This window comes from Watersipora subatra, chromosome 3 (genome assembly GCF_963576615.1).
Source record: "Watersipora subatra chromosome 3, tzWatSuba1.1, whole genome shotgun sequence".
NCBI classification, from domain to species: domain Eukaryota; kingdom Metazoa; phylum Bryozoa; class Gymnolaemata; order Cheilostomatida; family Watersiporidae; genus Watersipora; species Watersipora subatra.
The window spans coordinates 39,703,840-39,728,592 of NC_088710.1; the positions used below are offsets into that span (position 1 = coordinate 39,703,840).

Below are 24,753 nucleotides of genomic sequence, written 5' to 3' on the forward strand. Positions count from 1 at the left end.
TTCAGGGTGTGAGTATCACTTAGACCTTTATATACAGGTTAGGTATATTCAGGGTGTGAGTATTACTTAGACCTTTACATACAGGTTAGGTATATTCAGGGTGTGAGTATTACTTAGACCTTTATATACAGGTTAGGTATATTCAGGGTGTGAGTATCACTTAGACCTTTACATACAGGTTAGGTATATTCAGGGTGTGAGTATTACTTAGACCTTTACATACAGGTTAGGTATATTCAGGGTGTGAGTATTACTTAGACCTTTATATACAGGTTAGGTATATTCAGGGTGTGAGTATTACTTAGACCTTTATATACAGGTTAGGTATATTCAGGGTGTGAGTATCACTTAGGCCTTTACATACAGGTTAGGTATATTCAGGGTGTGAGTATTACTTAGACCTTTACATACAGGTTAGGTATATTCAGGGTGTGAGTATTACTTAGACCTTTATATACAGGTTAGGTATATTCAGGGTGTGAGTATTACTTAGACCTTTATATACAGGTTAGGTATATTCAGGGTGTGAGTATTACTTAGACCTTTACATACAGGTTAGGTATATTCAGGGTGTGAGTATTACTTAGACCTTTATATACAGGTTAGGTATATTCAGGGTGTGAGTATTACTTAGACCTTTATATACAGGTTAGGTATATTCAGGGTGTGAGTATCACTTAGACCTTTACATACAGGTTAGGTATATTCAGGGTGTGAGTATTACTTAGACCTTTACATACAGGTTAGGTATATTCAGGGTGTGAGTATTACTTAGACCTTTATATACAGGTTAGGTATATTCAGGGTGTGAGTATTACTTAGACCTTTATATACAGGTTAGGTATATTCAGGGTGTGAGTATTACTTAGACCTTTACATACAGGTTAGGTATATTCAGGGTGTGAGTATTACTTAGACCTTTATATACAGGTTAGGTATATTCAGGGTGTGAGTATTACTTAGACCTTTACATACAGGTTAGGTATATTCAGGGTGTGAGTATCCCTTAGACCTTTACATACAGGTTAGGTATATTCAGGGTGTGAGTATCACTTAGACCTTTATATACAGGTTAGGTATAATCAGGGTGTGAGTATCCCTTAGGCCTTTATATACAGGTTAGGTATAATCAGGGTGTGAGTATTACTTAGACCTTTATATACAGGTTAGGTATATTCAGGGTGTGAGTATCCCTTAGACCTTTACATACAGGTTAGGTATAATCAGGGTGTGAGTATCACTTAGACCTTTATATACAATGGTTAGGTATATTCAGGGTGTGAGTATCACTTAGACCTTTACATACAGGTTAGGTATATTCAGGGTGTGAGTATTACTTAGACCTTTACATACAGGTTAGGTATATTCAGGGTGTGAGTATTACTTAGACCTTTATATACAGGTTAGGTATATTCAGGGTGTGAGTATTACTTAGACCTTTATATACAGGTTAGGTATATTCAGGGTGTGAGTATTACTTAGACCTTTACATACAGGTTAGGTATATTCAGGGTGTGAGTATTACTTAGACCTTTATATACAGGTTAGGTATATTCAGGGTGTGAGTATTACTTAGACCTTTACATACAGGTTAGGTATATTCAGGGTGTGAGTATCCCTTAGACCTTTACATACAGGTTAGGTATATTCAGGGTGTGAGTATCACTTAGACCTTTATATACAGGTTAGGTATAATCAGGGTGTGAGTATCCCTTAGGCCTTTATATACAGGTTAGGTATAATCAGGGTGTGAGTATTACTTAGACCTTTATATACAGGTTAGGTATATTCAGGGTGTGAGTATCCCTTAGACCTTTACATACAGGTTAGGTATATTCAGGGTGTGAGTATCACTTAGACCTTTATATACAATGGTTAGGTATATTCAGGGTGTGAGTATCACTTAGACCTTTACATACAGGTTAGGTATATTCAGGGTGTGAGTATTACTTAGACCTTTACATACAGGTTAGGTATATTCAGGGTGTGAGTATTACTTAGACCTTTATATACAGGTTAGGTATATTCAGGGTGTGAGTATTACTTAGACCTTTATATACAGGTTAGGTATATTCAGGGAGTGAGTATCCCTTAGGCCTTTATATACAGGTTAGGTATATTCAGGGTGTGAGTATCACTTAGGCCTTTATATACAGGTTAGGTATATTCAGGGTGTGAGTATCCCTTAGACCTTTACATACAGGTTAGGTATATTCAGGGTGTGAGTATTACTTAGACCTTTATATACAGGTTAGGTATATTCAGGGTGTGTGTATCACTTAGGCCTTTATATACAGGTTAGGTATATTCAGGGTGTGAGTATTACTTAGACCTTTACATACAGGTTAGGTATATTCAGGGTGTGAGTATTACTTAGACCTTTATATACAGGTTAGGTATATTCAGGGTGTGAGTATTACTTAGACCTTTATATACAGGTTAGGTATATTCAGGGAGTGAGTATCCCTTAGGCCTTTATATACAGGTTAGGTATATTCAGGGTGTGAGTATCACTTAGGCCTTTATATACAGGTTAGGTATATTCAGGGTGTGAGTATCCCTTAGACCTTTACATACAGGTTAGGTATATTCAGGGTGTGAGTATTACTTAGACCTTTATATACAGGTTAGGTATATTCAGGGTGTGAGTATCACTTAGACCTTTATATACAGGTTAGGTATATTCAGGGTGTGAGTATTACTTAGACCTTTACATACAGGTTAGGTATATTCAGGGTGTGAGTATCACTTAGACCTTTATATACAGGTTAGGTATATTCAGGGTGTGAGTATTACTTAGACCTTTACATACAGGTTAGGTATATTCAGGGTGTGAGTATTACTTAGACCTTTACATACAGGTTAGGTATATTCAGGGTGTGAGTATCACTTAGGCCTTTATATACAGGTTAGGTATATTCAGGGTGTGAGTATCACTTAGACCTTTATATACAGGTTAGGTATATTCAGGGTGTGAGTATCACTTAGACCTTTATATACAGGTTAGGTATATTCAGGGTGTGAGTATCACTTAGACCTTTATATACAATGGTTAGGTATAATCAGGGAGTGAGTATTACTTAGACCTTTACATACAGGTTAGGTATATTCAGGGTGTGAGTATCACTTAGACCTTTATATACAGGTTAGGTATAATCAGGGAGTGAGTATTACTTAGACCTTTACATACAGGTTAGGTATATTCAGGGTGTGAGTATCACTTAGACCTTTATATACAGGTTAGGTATATTCAGGGTGTGAGTATCACTTAGACCTTTATATACAGGTTAGGTATATTCAGGGTGTGAGTATTACTGAGACCTTTATATACAGGTTAGGTATATTCAGGGTGTGAGTATCCCTTAGGACTTTATATACAATGGTTAGGTATAATCAGGGAGTGAGTATCACTTAGACCTTTATATACAATGGTTAGGTATAATCAGGGAGTGAGTATTACTTAGACCTTTACATACAGGTTAGTTATATTCAGGGTGTGAGTATTACTTAGACCTTTACATACAGGTTAGGTATATTCAGGGTGTGAGTATCACTTAGGCCTTTATATACAGGTTAGGTATATTCAGGGTGTGAGTATCACTTAGACCTTTATATACAGGTTAGGTATATTCAGGGTGTGAGTATCACTTAGACCTTTATATACAGGTTAGGTATATTCAGGGTGTGAGTATCACTTAGACCTTTATATACAATGGTTAGGTATAATCAGGGAGTGAGTATTACTTAGACCTTTACATACAGGTTAGGTATATTCAGGGTGTGAGTATCACTTAGACCTTTATATACAGGTTAGGTATAATCAGGGAGTGAGTATTACTTAGACCTTTACATACAGGTTAGGTATATTCAGGGTGTGAGTATCACTTAGACCTTTATATACAGGTTAGGTATATTCAGGGTGTGAGTATCACTTAGACCTTTATATACAGGTTAGGTATAATCAGGGAGTGAGTATCCCTTAGGACTTTATATACAATGGTTAAGTATAATCAGGGTGTGAGTATCCCTTAGACCTTTATATACAATGGTTAAGTATATTCAGGGTGTGAGTATCACTTAGACCTTTATATACAATGGTTAAGTATATTCAGGGAGTGAGTATCACTTAGACCTTTATATACAGGTTAGGTATAATCAGGGAGTAAGTATCCCTTAGAACTTTATATACAATGGTTAAGTATAATCAGGGTGTGAGTATCCCTTAGACCTTTATATACAATGGTTAAGTATAATCAGGGTGTGAGTATCCCTTAGAACTTTATATACAATGGTTAAGTATATTCAGGGTGTGAGTATCACTTAGGCCTTTATATACAGGTTAGGTATAATCAGGGAGTGAGTATCCCTTAGGACTTTATATACAATGGTTAAGTATAATCAGGGTGTGAGTATCCCTTAGACCTTTATATACAATGGTTAAGTATATTCAGGGTGTGAGTATCACTTAGGCCTTTATATACAGGTTAGGTATAATCAGGGTGTGAGTATCCCTTAGAACTTTATATACAATGGTTAAGTATAATCAGGGTGTGAGTATCCCTTAGACCTTTATATACAATGGTTAAGTATATTCAGGGAGTGAGTATCACTTAGGCCTTTATATACAGGTTAGGTATAATCAGGGTGTGAGTATCCCTTAGAACTTTATATACAATGGTTAAGTATAATCAGGGTGTGAGTATCCCTTAGAACTTTATATACAATGGTTAAGTATATTCAGGGTGTGAGTATCACTTAGGCCATTATATACAATGGTTAAGTATAATCAGGGTGTGAGTATCACTTAGACCTTCATAGTATGTGTAGGAAAAAACTCATATTTACCTGTAAGTATCTTTGACCTTCACAAGCTCTTCATCAGTTGCCTTCAATTGACTCTTCAACTCCTCTTTTCTGGCAACCAATGTATCCACTTCATGCTCAAGATCTGAACATCGAGATCGTTCACCTCCCATTTCTTTCTCATGATCATCCTAAATTCACAGAAAAATGTGCGATCCCTTTGCAGCTGAGAATGGAGTATATTTTATTTCATTTCCAAACTGCCAGTCACATACATTAACCATCTCAGCTTAGCTTTAATTGTTGAGCTTTAAATGCTAAAAAAGTGCATGTTTGCTGCCGAGAGGATTGCTGCAGAAAGGATTGCTGCCGAGAGGATTGCTGCAGAAAGGATTGCTGCCGAGAGGATTGCAGCCGAAAGGATTGCAGCCGAAAGGATCGCTGCAGAGAGGATTGCAGCCAAGAGGATTGCTGCAGAGAGGATTGCTGCAAAGAGGATTGCTGCAGAAAGGATTGCTGCAGAGAGGATTGCTGCAGAGCGGATTGCTGCAGAGAGAACTGCTGCAGAGAGGATTGCTGCAGAGAGGATGCTACGCCTTGCAGAACACAATTGAGGTTATTATAAGTATATGGCAAGTAAATAGCAAGTAAATAGCAAGTAAATGGTTGTTAGGACTCCGAAAAAAAGTATTGGGACAAATCTTGATGAAAATGGAGTTGATTGAAACAAATGCATACAAATCCATATGGGTAAGAACTATCAAACTTACTTAAGATAAAACCAGCAACTGTATATTAGTTCACACTAAGGGTTTAAGGATTAGTGGAAGAGTGTCTCAAGGAGAGGCAGCTTTCATCAAGGTAATGATGAAAGCTGCCTCTCCATTATTTGTACCTACGATATAATTTGGTTTTTTATAATTAGCTCCAAAAAAATCATAAAACTAGCCAAAGCTCAATACCCAACAAGTGTTCATAAATTTTCAAAGTAGAAGGCGCTTCATGTCAATGTAGGCGAGCGGTGAATTGTGATAAGAGATCATTTTGTAGATCAGGTAGATTATAAGTTAGTAGATATAATTGATATTATGAAGCGAGCAAAAATACTCATTATTACACTACACCATTACAATACACCATTACACTACACTATTACACTACACTACTACAATACACTATTACAATACACTATTACAATACACTACTACAATACACTATTACACTACACCATTACAATACACTACTACAATACATTACTACAATACACTATTACAATACACTACTACACTACACCACTACAATACACTATTACAATACACTACTACAATACACTATTACAATACACTATTACAATACACTATTACAATACACTATTACAATACACTATTACAATACACTATTACAATACACTATTACAATACACCATTACAATACACCATTACAATACACCATTACACTACACCATTACACTACACCATTACACTACACCATTACAATACACCATTACAATACACCATTACACTACACCATTACAATACACCATTACACTACACCATTACACTACACCATTACACTACACCATTACACTACACCATTACACTACACCATTACACTACACCATTACAATACACCATTACAATACACCATTACAATACACCATTACAATACACCATTACAATACACCATTACAATACACCATTACAATACACCATTACAATACACCATTACAATACACCATTACAATACACCATTACAATACACCATTACAATACACCATTACACTACACCATTACACTACACCATTACACTACACCATTACACTACACCATTACACTACACCATTACACTACACCATTACACTACACCATTACACTACACCATTACACTACACCATTACACTACACCAGGTTACGAGACGAGGTTACGAGACGAGGTTACGAGACGAGGTTACGAGACGAGGTTACGAGACGAGGTTACGAGACGAGGTTACGAGACGAGGTTACGAGACGAGGTTACGAGACGAGGTTACGAGACGAGGTTACGAGACGAGGTTACGAGACGAGGTTACGAGACTAGGTTACGAGACTAGGTTACGAGACTAGGTTAGTGAGCAAGTTCTATCGCTATCATCTTAAAACGAATTTATCCAAATTTTTTGTTAGCAGCTTACGGAGTGCTTAAAGGTTGACTTGCAACAAAATTCCCATTACAGTTATTTGGTATCAAATGAATCACCACGTCTTACTCTGTTGTGTTGTAAAAGCCACATATGTGGAAATGTGATTACAAGCTCTTAAAAGCTCAAAAACGAAAAGCCGCCGTAGATTGGAATCTCTTTATTTCTCTGACGTAGTCATGAAATTTGGTTATCGTCTCTTGTCACGTGATGTTCTCCCGTGAATTGAAAGGGCAATAAAAAGCTCAATATAAAACTTATCGTAGCACCGGTTTATGACAAACACTTCGGGTTTTACCAAAGACCCCGTATCAAATATAGATGCTCACTACTTTACAGTTTTGTTTCGGTTTGGTCTAATCGGCAAGTCATAATCTGATCATATGACCCAATACTTCGCAAATAATTTCTGCAGCACTTTTCGATTATCCCAAATGACCAACAGGCTCGTTATGATTATCAGACAACGATATGTACACCTTCAAGCTAAGGCTAAAAAATTAAACGAATTTTTATGGTAAGTTATAAGATATCACTGCTAAAAGTGACAGCATTAAAATGACGATAAAACAGACGCGTAAGAACAATAGACATGGTTTTATTGAATGCGTGAAGAATATTTGTGAAATATTTCGACGAATAAGGTTGCATGAAAGTGTAAACACAAACCATCTAACACAGCTACATCACATTTGAGCCATTTTGGAAAGAGAATCCAAACTACGGCGGTCTCGCGAGCTGCGATTAACTGTTCGTTTTTGAGCTTTTATGAGCTTGTAATCACATTCCCACATATTTTGCACCTACAACACAACAGAGTAAGACATGGTGAATCTTTTAATATCAAATAACTGTAATATGACTTTTGTTGCAAGTCAACCTTTAAGGTAAACGCATGTATAATGTGTTTGGCATTGTTTTCCTAATTTAATTGGTCGGTTTTCCTAATTTCATTGGTCGGTTTTCCTTTTTGTTCACTGAGATTTGAAACTATGCTAGAAAATTTCATTCATTACACTTAGTTAACTATTGCTATTAAAAGCAAGCATTGTTTGCTAACTAATTTACTACTCGATAATCAGTGGCAACTTTGTACGTACTTTAAGTCAATACTAACTCTAATACCATCTTCTCAACTTCATCTATACGCAATAGCTAAAATTTCTGAGTGAGTAAACCAGATACTAATACAAAAACAATGCACATTACTTAGATTGCATGAACTCTGAGAGTAGCTACTGTATTCTCAGTAGGTACTACACACGCGCACGCACACATGCGCGCACAGGTATGCACATATGGGCCTATATGTAGGGAACATGTATATACATATGCATACATATTTCCACATATGTATACAATATAGCCATCTATATATCCAAGGTAGATATATATCCAAAGTAAAAATCTCCAAGCACTTTGGAGATTTTGAGGCGAGATGGCATCAACTACTGCAATGATGCAGGTAATATAATGGTGAGACCCATGGAAGCCACCTAAAACCCTCGGACCAACACATTATACTAGTCTTAATTAAAATGTTCCCGAGAGGATACTGAAGTATACTACAACACTGATGTTACTAGAAGCCAGCATTCTGTGACACTTCTCACCTTAATGCACTGAAGTTGCTTCTCCCTGTCCTTGCAATCTCTCTCCAGTTCGCCAAACCGCTGTTTCAATGTTGACACTGAATCGGTGAGGTCTGACACTAGCTTGCTTTTTATCCTCACTGTATCAACTTGCGCTTCAAGATTAGCTTTGAGAGTTTTGTTCTCTTGCATTAGGGCCTCTATTTTAGCCTCAAGAGTACCTCTTTCATTTGAGAGTGATGCACCTGCAACCAGATTCATTCTCTATCAAGATATTTTCACACACTCTCTATTCACACAAATCTCGGAAACAATATAAGACTGGATGCAGTGACCACCATCAGTACATAATATTAGCAAAGTGTTTTGCGGCACTTGTACCTTGTTCCACTAGCTCCTTACTCCACAGCTCCCTCTCCTTCCTTAAACCGGAGATGATAGAATGCTGCCCTTGTACCTGATTTTTCAACTCGATGTTGTCCTTTAACAGTCTTTCCTGGTCTTTGAGTTTATTCTTCAAGTTCTGCACCTCCTGCTCAAGCCTAGCTTTGGCACCCTTTAATCGCAATACTATGTACACGCTATACATGCTATACATCAAGAGTACAAGAATACGGCTAACAAACGGCGCTGAATTTTAAAAAGAGTACACTATAGCCTAGTAAGCTTATGAGAGTGGCTAAGGTGAAGGTTATACTAGCCTGAGTATTTTGAGACATCTCTTGCTTTTCTTTGGAGAGCTGCACCACTCTTTCTTTCTGCTCTTTCACCAACTGAATAGAAAAACAATTTTAATGCCGATATTATCCGCTGATAAATTAGACATCTAAAATCACTTGCCTCTGGAGAGTGTAGCCAGCGGGTGAGTCTACATTCAATGGTTATGCATAGAGAGTGTAGCCAGCGTGTGAGTCTACATTCAATGGTTATGTATAGAGAGTGTAGCCAGCGTGTGAGTCTACATTCAATGGTTATGCATAGAGAGTGTAGCCAGCGTGTGAGTCTACATTCAATGGTTATGTATAGAGAGTGTAGCCAGCGTGTGAGTCTACATTCAATGGTTATGTATAGAGAGTGTAGCCAGCGTGTGAGTCTACATTCAATGGTTATGTATAGAGAGTGTAGCCAGCGTGTGAGTCTACATTCAATGGTTATGTATAGAGAGTGTAGCCAGCGTGTGAGTCTACATTCAATGGTTATGCATAGAGAGTGTAGCCAGCGTGTGAGTCTACATTCAATGGTTATGCATAGAGAGTGTAGCCAGTGTGTGAGTCTACATTCAATGGTTATGTATAGAGAGTGTAGCCAGTGTGTGAGTCTACATTCAATGGTTATGTATAGAGAGTGTAGCCAGCGTGTGAGTCTACATTCAATGGTTATGCATAGAGAGTGTAGCCAGCGTGTGAGTCTACATTCAATGGTTATGTATAGAGAGTGTAGCCAGCGTGTGAGTCTACATTCAATGGTTATGTATAGAGAGTGTAGCCAGCGTGTGAGTCTACATTCAATGGTTATGTATAGAGAGTGTAGCCAGCGTGTGAGTCTACATTCAATGGTTATGTATAGAGAGTGTAGCCAGCGTGTGAGTCTACATTCAATGGTTATGCATAGAGAGTGTAGCCAGCGTGTGAGTCTACATTCAATGGTTATGCATAGAGAGTGTAGCCAGTGTGTGAGTCTACATTCAATGGTTATGTATAGAGAGTGTAGCCAGCGTGTGAGTCTACATTCAATGGTTATGCATAGAGAGTGTAGCCAGCGTGTGAGTCTACATTCAATGGTTATGTATAGAGAGTGTAGCCAGCGTGTGAGTCTACATTCAATGGTTATGTATAGAGAGTGTAGCCAGCGTGCGAGTCTACATTCAATGGTTATGTATAGAGAGTGTAGCCAGCGTGTGAGTCTACATTCAATGGTTATGTATAGAGAGTGTAGCCAGCGTGTGAGTCTACATTCAATGGTTATGTATAGAGAGTGTAGCCAGCGTGTGAGTCTACATTCAATGGTTATGCATAGAGAGTGTAGCCAGCGTGTGAGTCTACATTCAATGGTTATGTATATTGGTAACTTTTTTATACAGTTGAAATCCTGTAATTAATTTAGTAAACTAATATAACGTATATAGCGGGTTAAATTTTATAAAATAAAATTCATTGAGATAAACCAAATAGATTCGTGAAGAGGCGAACTGTCGGGCGGATATCAGAGAGCTGGCATCCAGTTCCAGCTGAATATTATTTTTCCTTTACAGATCAGCAACTCTATTCGTCCAAAAAACTGTTAGGAAAATGTTTAAGCAATAATAACGTATCAAACATATGTTAATAATTTATTATAGCAAACTGATACTAATATAAATTGGATAATGCTTGACTCTGTTAAAATATTTCTTTGTAGAACATAGTTTTTCAAAAATAAAAGTCACAGTAGAAGCGAAGGATCAAGCCTTTATAGTTTTATGCATTTCTATGCGATAAATGACTCTTCTGAGGAACATTTTTCAATGTTGTGTGACAGATAAATGATGATACTGGTATATAGACATAGTGTATAGTGGTGATATATACATGATGATACTGGTATATAGACATAGTGGATAGTGATGATATATACATGGTGATACTGGTATATAGACACAGTGTATAGTGGTGATATATACATGGTGATACTGGTATATAGACATAGTGGAAAGTGGTGATATATACATGGTGATACTGGTATATAGACATAGTGTATAGTGGTGATACATACATGGTGATACTGGTATATAGACATAGTGTATAGTGGTGATATATACATGGTGATACTGGTATATAGACATAGTGTATAGTGATGATATATACATGATGATACTGGTATATAGACATAGTGTATAGTGATAATATATACATGGTGATACTGGTATATAGACATAGTGTATAGTGGTGATATATACATGGTGATACTGGTATATAGACATTGTGTATAGTGGTGATACATACATGGTGATACTGGTATATAGACATAGTGTATAGTGGTGATATATACATGGTGATACTGGTATATAGACATAGTGTATAGTGGTGATATATACATGGTGATACTGGTATAGAGACATAGTGTATAGTGATGATATATACATGGTGATACTGGTATATAGACATAGTGTATAGTGGTGATACATACATGGTGATACTGGTATATAGACATAGTGTATAGTGATGATATATACATGATGATACTGGTATATAGACATTGTGTATAGTGGTGATATATACATGGTGATACTGGTATATAGACATAGTGTATAGTGGTGATATATACATGGTGGTACTGGTATAGAGACATAGTGTATAGTGATGATATATACATGGTGATACTGGTATATAGACATAGTGTATAGTGGTGATACATACATGGTGATACTGGTATATAGACATAGTGTATAGTGGTGATATATACATGGTGATACTGGTATATAGACATAGTGTATAGTGGTGATATATACATGGTGATACTGGTATATAGACATAGTGTATAGTGATGATATATACATGGTGATACTGGTATATAGACATTGTGTATAGTGGTGATATATACATGGTGGTACTGGTATAGAGACATAGTGTATAGTGATGATATATACATGGTGATACTGGTATATAGACATAGTGTATAGTGGTGATATATACATGGTGATACTGGTATATAGACATAGTGTATAGTGATGATATATACATGGTGATACTTGTATATAGACATAGTGTATAGTGGTGATACATACATGGTGATACTGGTATATAGACATAGTGTATAGTGGTGATATATACATGGTGATGCTGGTATATAGACATAGTGTATAGTGGTGATATATACATGGTGATACTGGTATATAGACATAGTGTATAGTGGTGATATATACATGGTGATGCTGGTATAGAGACATAGTGTATAGTGGTGATATATACATGGTGATACTGGTATATAGACATAGTGTATGGTGATGATACATACATGGTGATACTGGTATATAGACATAGTGTATAGTGGTGATACATACATGGTGATACTGGTATATAGACATAGTGTATAGTGGTGATATATACATGGTGATACTGGTATATAGACATAGTGTATAGTGGTGATACATACATGGTGATACTGGTATAAAGACATAGTGTATAGTGATGATATATACATGGTGATACTGGTATATAGACATAGTGTATAGTGATGATATATACATGGTGATACTGGTATATAGACATAGTGTATAGTGGTGATATATATACATGGTGATACTGGTATATAGACATAGTGTATAGTGGTGATACATACATGGTGATACTGGTATATAGACATAGTGTATAGTGATGATACATACATGGTGATACTGGTATATAGACATAGTGTATAGTGATGATATATACATGGTGATACTGGTATATAGACATAGTGTATAGTGGTGATATATACATGGTGATACTGGTATATAGACATAGTGTATAGTGGTGATATATACATGGTGATACTGGTATATAGACATAGTGTATAGTGATGATATATACATGGTGATACTGGTATATAGACATAGTGTATAGTGGTGATATATACATGGTGATACTGGTATATAGACATAGTGTATAGTGGTGATATATACATGGTGATACTGGTATATAGACATAGTGTATAGTGGTGATATATACATGGTGATACTGGTATATAGACATAGTGTATAGTGATGATATATACATGGTGATACTGGTATATAGACATTGTGTATAGTGGTGATATATACATGGTGATACTGGTATATAGACATAGTGTATAGTGATGATATATACATGGTGATACTGGTATATAGACATAGTGTATAGTGGTGACATATACATGGTGGTACTGGTATATAGACATAGTGTATAGTGGTGATATATACATGGTGATACTGGTATATAGACATAGTGTATAGTGATAATATATACATGGTGATACTGGTATATAGACATAGTGTATAGTGATAATATATACATGGTGATACTGGTATATAGACATAGTGTATAGTGGTGATATATACATGGTGATACTGGTATATAGACATTGTGTATAGTGGTGATATATACATGGTGATGCTGGTATATAGACATAGTGTATAGTGATAATATATACATGGTGATACTGGTATATAGACATAGTGTATAGTGGTGATATATATACATGGTGATACTGGTATATAGACATAGTGTATAGTGGTGATATATACATGGTGATACTGGTATATAGACATAGTGTATAGTGGTAATATATACATGGTGATACTGGTATATAGACATAGTGTATAGTGGTGATATATACATGGTGGTACTGGTATATAGACATAGTGTATAGTGGTGATATATACATGATGATACTGGTATATAGACATAGTGTATAGTGGTGATATATATACATGGTGGTACTGGTATATAGACATAGTGTATAGTGGTGATATATACATGGTGATACTGGTATATAGACATAGTGTATAGTGGTAATATATACATGGTGATACTGGTATATAGACATAGTGGAAAGTGGTGATATATACATGGTGATACTGGTATATAGACATAGTGTATAGTGGTGATACATACATGGTGATACTGGTATATAGACATAGTGTATAGTGATGATATATACATGGTGATACTGGTATATAGACATAGTGTATAGTGGTGATATATACATGGTGATACTGGTATATAGACATAGTGTATAGTGGTGATATATACATGGTGATACTGGTATATAGACATAGTGTATAGTGGTAATATATACATGGTGATACTGGTATATAGACATAGTGTATAGTGGTGATATATACATGGTGATACTGGTATATAGACATTGTGTATAGTGGTGATACATACATGGTGATACTGGTATATAGACATAGTGTATAGTGGTGATATATACATGGTGATACTGGTATATAGACATAGTGGAAAGTGGTGATATATACATGGTGATACTGGTATATAGACATAGTGTATAGTGGTGATACATACATGGTGATACTGGTATATAGACATAGTGTATAGTGGTGATATATACATGGTGATACTGGTATATAGACATTGTGTATAGTGGTGATATATACATGGTGATACTGGTATATAGACATAGTGTATAGTGATAATATATACATGGTGATACTGGTATATAGACATTGTGTATAGTGGTGATATATATACATGGTGATACTGGTATATAGACATAGTGTATAGTGGTAATATATACATGATGATACTGGTATATAGACATAGTGTATAGTGGTGACATATACATGGTGATACTGGTATATAGACATTGTGTATAGTGATAATATATACATGGTGATACTGGTATATAGACATAGTGTATAGTGGTGATATATACATGGTGATGCTGGTATAAAGACATAGTGTATAGTGGTGATATATACATGGTGATACTGGTATATAGACATAGTGTATAGTGATAATATATACATGGTGATACTGGTATATAGACATTGTGTATAGTGGTGATATATACATGGTGATGCTGGTATATAGACATAGTGTATAGTGATAATATATACATGGTGATACTTGTATATAGACATAGTGTATAGTGATGATATATACATGGTGATACTGGTATAGAGACATAGTGTATAGTGATGATATTTACATGGTGATACTGGTATATAGACATAGTGTATAGTGGTGATATATACATGGTGATACTGGTATATAGACATTGTGTATAGTGGTGATATATACATGGTGATGCTGGTATATAGACATAGTGTATAGTGATAATATATACATGGTGATACTGGTATATAGACATAGTGTATAGTGGTGATATATATACATGGTGATACTGGTATATAGACATTGTGTATAGTGGTGATATATACATGGTGATACTGGTATATAGACATAGTGTATAGTGGTAATATATACATGGTGATACTGGTATATAGACATAGTGTATAGTGGTGATATATACATGGTGATACTGGTATATAGACATAGTGTATAGTGGTAATATATACATGATGATACTGGTATATAGACATAGTGTATAGTGGTGATATATATACATGGTGATACTGGTATATAGACATAGTGTATAGTGGTGATATATACATGGTGATACTGGTATATAGACATAGTGTATAGAGGTAATATATACATGGTGATACTGGTATATAGACATAGTGTATAGTGGTGATATATACATGGTGATACTGGTATATAGACATAGTGTATAGTGGTAATATATACATGGTGATACTGGTATATAGACATAGTGTATAGTGGTGATATATACATGGTGATACTGGTATATAGACATAGTGCATAGTGGTAATATATACATGATGATACTGGTATATAGACATAGTGTATAGTGGTGACATATACATGGTGATGCTGGTATAGAGACATAGTGTATAGTGGTGATATATATACATGGTGATACTGGTATATAGACATAGTGTATAGTGATAATATATACATGGTGATACTGGTATATAGACATTGTGTATAGTGGTGATATATACATGGTGATACTGGTATATAGACATAGTGTATAGTGGTGATATATACATGGTGATACTGGTATATAGACATAGTGTATAGTGGTGATACATACATGGTGATACTGGTATATAGACATAGTGTATAGTGGTGATATATACATGGTGATGCTGGTATATAGACATAGTGTATAGTGATAATATATACATGGTGATACTGGTATATAGACATAGTGTATAGTGATGATATATACATGGTGATACTGGTATATAGACATAGTGTATAGTGGTGATACATACATGGTGGTACTGGTATAGAGACATAGTGTATAGTGGTGATATATACATGGTGATACTGGTATATAGACATAGTGTATAGTGGTGATATATACATGGTGATACTGGTATATAGACATAGTGTATAGTGATGATATATACATGGTGATACTGGTATATAGACATAGTGTATAGTGATGATATATACATGGTGATACTGGTATATAGACATAGTGTATAGTGATGATATATACATGGTGATACTGGTATATAGACATAGTGTATAGTGGTGATATATACATGGTGATACTGGTATATAGACATAGTGTATAGTGGTGATATATACATGATGATACTGGTATATAGACATAGTGTATAGTGATAATATATACATGGTGATACTGGTATATAGACATAGTGTATAGTGGTGATACATACATGGTGATACTGGTATATAGACATAGTGTATAGTGATAATATATACATGGTGATACTGGTATATAGACATAGTGTATAGTGATGATATATACATGGTGATACTGGTATATAGACATAGTGTATAGTGATGATATATACATGGTGATACTGGTATATAGACATAGTGTATAGTGATAATATATACATGGTGATACTTGTATATAGACATAGTGTATAGTGATGATATATACATGGTGATACTGGTATAGAGACATAGTGTATAGTGATGATATTTACATGGTGATACTGGTATATAGACATAGTGTATAGTGGTGATATATACATGGTGATACTGGTATATAGACATTGTGTATAGTGGTGATATATACATGGTGATGCTGGTATATAGACATAGTGTATAGTGATAATATATACATGGTGATACTGGTATAGAGACATAGTGTATAGTGATGATATATACATGGTGATACTTGTATATAGACATAGTGTATAGTGGTGATATATACATGATGATACTGGTATATAGACATTGTGTATAGTGATGATATATACATGGTGATACTGGTATATAGACATAGTGTATAGTGGTGATATAGAGACACATGGTGATACTGGTATATAGACATAGTGTATAGTGGTGATATATACATGGTGATACTGGTATATAGACATAGTGTATAGTGGTGATATATACATGGTGGTACTGGTATATAGACATAGTGTATAGTGATGATATATACATGGTGGTACTGGTATAGAGACATAGTGTATAGTGATGATATATACATGGTGATACTGGTATATAGACATAGTGTATAGTGATGATATATACATGGTGATACTTGTATATAGACATAGTGTATAGTGATGATATTTACATGGTGATACTGGTATATAGACATAGTGTATAGTGGTGATATATACATGGTGATACTGGTATATAGACATAGTGTATAGTGGTGATATATACATGGTGATACTGGTATATAGACATAGTGTATAGTGATGATATTTACATGGTGATACTGGTATATAGACATAGTGTATAGTGGTGATATATACATGGTGATGCTGGTATATAGACATAGTGTATAGTGATAATATATACATGGTGATACTGGTATAGAGACATAGTGTATAGTGATGATATATACATGGTGATACTGGTATATAGACATAGTGTATAGTGATGATATATACATGGTGATACTGGTATATAGACATAGTGTATAGTGGTGATATATATACATGGTGATACTGGTATATAGACATAGTGTATAGTGGTGATATATACATGATGATACTGGTATATAGACATAAAGTATAGTGATAATATATACATGGTGATACTGGTATATAGACATAGTGTATAGTGGTGATACATACATGGTGATACTGGTATATAGACATAGTGTATAGTGATAATATATACATGGTGATACTGGTATACAGACATAGTGTATAGTGATGATATATACATGGTGATACTGGTATATAGACATAGTGTATAGTGATGATATATACATGGTGATACTGGTATATAGACATAGTGTATAGTGATGATATATACATGGTGATACTGGTATATAGACATAGTGTATAGTGGTGATATATATACATGGTGATACTGGTATATAGACATAGTGTATAGTGGTGATATATACATGATGATACTGGTATATAGACATAGTGTATAGTGATAATATATACATGGTGATACTGGTATATAGACATAGTGTATAGTGGTGATACATACATGGTGATACTGGTATATAGACATAGTGTATAGTGATAATATATACATGGTGATACTGGTATATAGACATAGTGTATAGTGATGATATATACATGGTGATACTGGTATATAGACATAGTGTACAGTGATGATATATACATGGTGATACTGGTATATAGACATAGTGTATAGTGATAATATATACATGGTGATACTGGTATATAGACATAGTGTATAGTGGTGATATATACATGGTGATACTGGTATATAGACATAGTGTATAGTGGTGATACATACATGGTGATACTGGTATATAGACATAGTGTATAGTGGTGATACATACATGGTGATACTGGTATATAGACATAGTGTATAGTGGTGATATATACATGGTGATGCTGGTATATAGACATAGTGTATAGTGATAATATATACGTGGTGATACTGGTATATAGACATAGTGTATAGTGGTGATATATAGACACATGGTGATACTGGTATATAGACATAGTGTATAGTGGTGATATATATACATGGTGATACTGGTATAGAGACATAGTGTATAGTGGTGATATATACATGGTGATACTGGTATATAGACATAGTGTATAGTGGTGATACATACATGGTGATACTGGTATATAGACATAGTGTATAGTGATGATATATAGACACATGGTGATACTGGTATATAGACATAGTGTATAGTGGTGATATATATACATGGTGATACTGGTATAGAGACATAGTGTATAGTGGTGATATATACATGGTGATACTGGTATATAGACATAGTGTATAGTGGTGATACATACATGGTGATACTGGTATAGAGACATAGTGTATAGTGGTGATATATACATGGTGATACTTTTATATAGACATAGTGTATAGTGGTGATACATACATGGTGATACTGGTATATAGACATAGTGTATAGTGATGATATATACATGGTGATACTGGTATATAGACATAGTGTATAGTGATAATATATACATGGTGATACTGGTATATAGACATAGTGTATAGTGGTGATATATAGACACATGGTGATACTGGTATATAGACATAGTGTATAGTGGTGATATATATACATGGTGATACTGGTATAGAGACATAGTGTATAGTGGTGATATATACATGGTGATACTGGTATATAGACATAGTGTATAGTGGTGATACATACATGGTGATACTGGTATAGAGACATAGTGTATAGTGATGATATATACATGGTGATACTGGTATATAGACATAGTGTATAGTGGTGATATATATACATGGTGATACTGGTATATAGACATTGTGTATAGTGGTGATATATACATGGTGATACTGGTATATAGACATTGTGTATAGTGGTGATATATACATGGTGATACTGGTATATAGACATAGTGGAAAGTGGTGATATATACATGGTGATACTGGTATATAGACATTGTGTATAGTGGTGATATATACATGGTGATGCTGGTATATAGACATAGTGTATAGTGATAATATATACATGGTGATACTGGTATATAGACATAGTGTATAGTGGTAATATATACATGGTGATACTGGTATATAGACATAGTGTATAGTGGTGATATATACATGGTGATACTGGTATATAGACATAGTGTATAGTGGTGATATATACATGGTGATACTGGTATATAGACATAGTGTATAGTGGTGATATATATACATGGTGATGCTGGTATAGAGACATAGTGTATAGTGGTGATATATATACATGGTGATACTGGTATATAGACATAGTGTATAGTGATAATATATACATGGTGATACTGGTATATAGACATAGTGTATAGTGGTGATATATACATGGTGATACTGGTATATAGACATAGTGTATAGTGGTGATACATACATGGTGATACTGGTATATAGACATAGTGTATGGTGATGATACATACATGGTGATACTGGTATATAGACATAGTGTATGGTGATGATACATACATGGTGATACTGGTATATAGACATAGTGTATAGTGATGATATATACATGGTGATACTGGTATATAGACATAGTGTATAGTGATGATATATATACATGGTGATGCTGGTATATAGACATAGTGTATAGTGGTGATATATACATGGTGATACTGGTATATAGACATAGTGTATAGTGGTGATACATACATGGTGATACTGGTATATAGACATAGTGTATGGTGATGATACATACATGGTGATACTGGTATATAGACATAGTGTATAGTGATGATATATACATGGTGATACTGGTATATAGACATAGTGTATAGTGATGATATATACATGGTGATACTGGTATATAGACATAGTGTATAGTGATGATATATACATGGTGATACTGGTATATAGACATAGTGTATAGTGGTGATACATACATGGTGATACTGGTATATAGACATAGTGTATAGTGGTGATATATACATGGTGATACTGGTATATAGACATAGTGTATAGTGGTGATATATACATGGTGATGCTGGTATATAGACATTGTGTATAGTGGTGATATATACATGGTGATACTGGTATATAGACATAGTGTATAGTGGTGATACATACATGGTGATACTGGTATATAGACATAGTGTATAGTGATGATATATACATGGTGATACTGGTATATAGACATAGTGTATAGTGGTGATATATATACATGGTGATACTGGTATATAGACATAGTGTATAGTGGTAATATATACATGGTGATGCTGGTATATAGACATAGTGTATAGTGATAATATATACATGGTGATACTGGTATATAGACATAGTGTATAGTGGTGATACATACATGGTGATACTGGTATATAGACATTGTGTATAGTGATAATATATACATGGTGATACTGGTATAGAGACATAGTGTATAGTGGTGATATATACATGGTGATACTGGTATATAGACATAGTGTATAGTGGTGATACATACATGGTGATACTGGTATATAGACATTGTGTATAGTGATGATATATACATGGTGATACTGGTATAGAGACATAGTGTATAGTGGTGATATATACATGGTGATACTGGTATATAGACATAGTGTATAGTGATAATATATACATGGTGATACTGGTATATAGACATAGTGTATAGTGGTGATACATACATGGTGATACTGGTATATAGACATAGTGTATAGTGATAATATATACATGGTGATACTGGTATATAGACATAGTGTATAGTGATGATATATACATGGTGATACTGGTATAGAGACATAGTGTATAGTGATAATATATACATGGTGATACTGGTATATAGACATAGTGTATAGTGATAATATATACATGGTGATACTGGTATATAGACATAGTGTATAGTGGTAATATATACATGGTGATACTGGTATATAGACATAGTGTATAGTGGTGATATATATACATGGTGATACTGGTATATAGACATAGTGTATAGTGGTGATATATACATGGTGATACTGGTATATAGACATAGTGTATAGTGGTGATATATAGACACATGGTGATGCTGGTATAGAGACATAGTGTATAGTGGTGATATATATACATGGTGATACTGGTATATAGACATAGTGTATAGTGGTGATATATACATGGTGATACTGGTATATAGACATAGTGTATAGTGATGATATATACATGGTGATACTGGTATATAGACATAGTGTATAGTGGTGATATATACATGGTGGTACTGGTATATAGACATAGTGTATAGTGATGATATATACATGGTGGTACTGGTATAGAGACATAGTGTATAGTGGTGATATATATACATGGTGATACTGGTATATAGACATAGTGTATAGTGATAATATATACATGGTGATACTGGTATATAGACATAGTGTATAGTGGTGATATATACATGGTGATACTGGTATATAGACATAGTGTATAGTGGTAATATATACATGGTGATACTGGTATATAGACATAGTGTATAGTGGTGATACATACATGGTGATACTGGTATATAGACATAGTGTATAGTGGTGATACATACATGGTGATACTGGTATATAGACATAGTGTATAGTGGTGATATATACATGATGATACTGGTATATAGACATAGTGTATAGTGGTGATACATACATGGTGATACTGGTATATAGACATAGTGTATAGTGGTGATATATACATGGTGATACTGGTATATAGACATAGTGTATAGTGGTGATACATACATGATGATACTGGTATATAGACATAGTGTATAGTGATAATATATACATGGTGATACTGGTATATAGACATAGTGTATAGTGGTGATACATACATGGTGATACTGGTATATAGACATAGTGTATAGTGGTGATATATACATGGTGATGCTGGTATATAGACATAGTGTATAGTGATAATATATACATGGTGATACTGGTATATAGACATAGTGTATAGTGGTGATATATAGACACATGGTGATGCTGGTATAGAGACATAGTGTATAGTGGTGATATATATACAGGGTGATACTGGTATAGAGACATAGTGTATAGTGGTAATATATACATGGTGATACTGGTATATAGACATAGTGTATAGTGGTAATATATACATGATGATACTGGTATATAGACATAGTGTATAGTGGTGATATATACATGGTGATACTGGTATATAGACATAGTGTATAGTGGTGATACATACATGGTGATACTGGTATATAGACATTGTGTATAGTGGTGATATATACATGGTGATACTGGTATATAGACATAGTGTATAGTGGTGATACATACATGGTGATACTGGTATATAGACATTGTGTATAGTGATGATATATACATGGTGATACTGGTATATAGACATAGTGTATAGTGATAATATATACATGGTGATACTGGTATATAGACATAGTGTATAGTGGTGATACATACATGGTGATACTGGTATATAGACATAGTGTATAGTGATGATATATACATGGTGATACTGGTATATAGACATAGTGTATAGTGGTGATACATACATGGTGATACTGGTATATAGACATAGTGTATAGTGGTGATATATACATGGTGATGCTGGTATATAGACATAGTGTATAGTGATAATATATACATGGTGATACTGGTATATAGACATAGTGTATAGTGGTGATACATACATGGTGATACTGGTATATAGACATAGTGTATAGTGGTGATATATACATGGTGATACTGGTATATAGACATAGTGTATAGTGGTGATACATACATGGTGATACTGGTATATAGACATAGTGTATAGTGGTGATATATACATGGTGATGCTGGTATATAGACATAGTGTATAGTGATAATATATACATGGTGATACTGGTATATAGACATAGTGTATAGTGGTGATATATACATGGTGATACTGGTATATAGACATAGTGTATAGTGGTGATACATACATGGTGATACTGGTATAGAGACATAGTGTATAGTGGTGATATATATACATGGTGATACTGGTATATAGACATAGTGTATAGTGGTGACATATACATGGTGGTACTGGTATATAGACATAGTGTATAGTGGTGATATATACATGGTGATACTGGTATATAGACATAGTGTATAGTGGTGATACATACATGGTGATACTGGTATATAGACATAGTGTATAGTGATAATATATACATGGTGATACTGGTATATAGACATAGTGTATAGTGGTGATATATACATGGTGATACTGGTATATAGACATAGTGTATAGTGGTGATATATACATGGTGATACTGGTATATAGACATAGTGTATAGTGATGATATATACATGGTGATACTGGTATAGAGACATAGTGTATAGTGATGATATATACATGGTGATACTGGTATAGAGACATAGTGTATAGTGATGATATATACATGGTGATACTGGTATATAGACATAGTGTATAGTGGTGATATATACATGGTGATACTGGTATATAGACATAGTGTATAGTGATGATATATACATGGTGATACTTGTATATAGACATAGTGTATAGTGGTGATACATACATGGTGATACTGGTATATAGACATAGTGTATAGTGGTGATATATACATGGTGATGCTGGTATAGAGACATAGTGTATAGTGATGATATATACATGGTGGTACTGGTATATAGACATAGTGTATAGTGATGATATATACATGGTGATACTGGTATATAGACATTGTGTATAGTGATGGTAAATACATGTATATATGTACATAAGCATT

At 34.4% G+C, this 24,753-nt stretch overlaps 1 protein-coding gene across 1 annotated transcript in view; it reads right to left on the bottom strand.

The window, feature by feature from the left end:
• LOC137390105 (leucine-rich repeat and coiled-coil domain-containing protein 1-like) overlaps window positions 1–24,753 on the bottom strand; it is a 66,926-nt gene that overhangs the window by 10,693 nt on the left and 31,480 nt on the right. The window contains exons 16-19 of the mRNA XM_068076357.1: window positions 9,273–9,344; window positions 8,953–9,127; window positions 8,593–8,816; window positions 4,846–4,994 (exon numbers count right to left, since the gene is read on the bottom strand). Coding sequence (XP_067932458.1) covers window positions 4,846–4,994; window positions 8,593–8,816; window positions 8,953–9,127; window positions 9,273–9,344 — 620 coding nt within the window. The remainder of the gene's footprint in view (window positions 1–4,845; window positions 4,995–8,592; window positions 8,817–8,952; window positions 9,128–9,272; window positions 9,345–24,753) is intronic.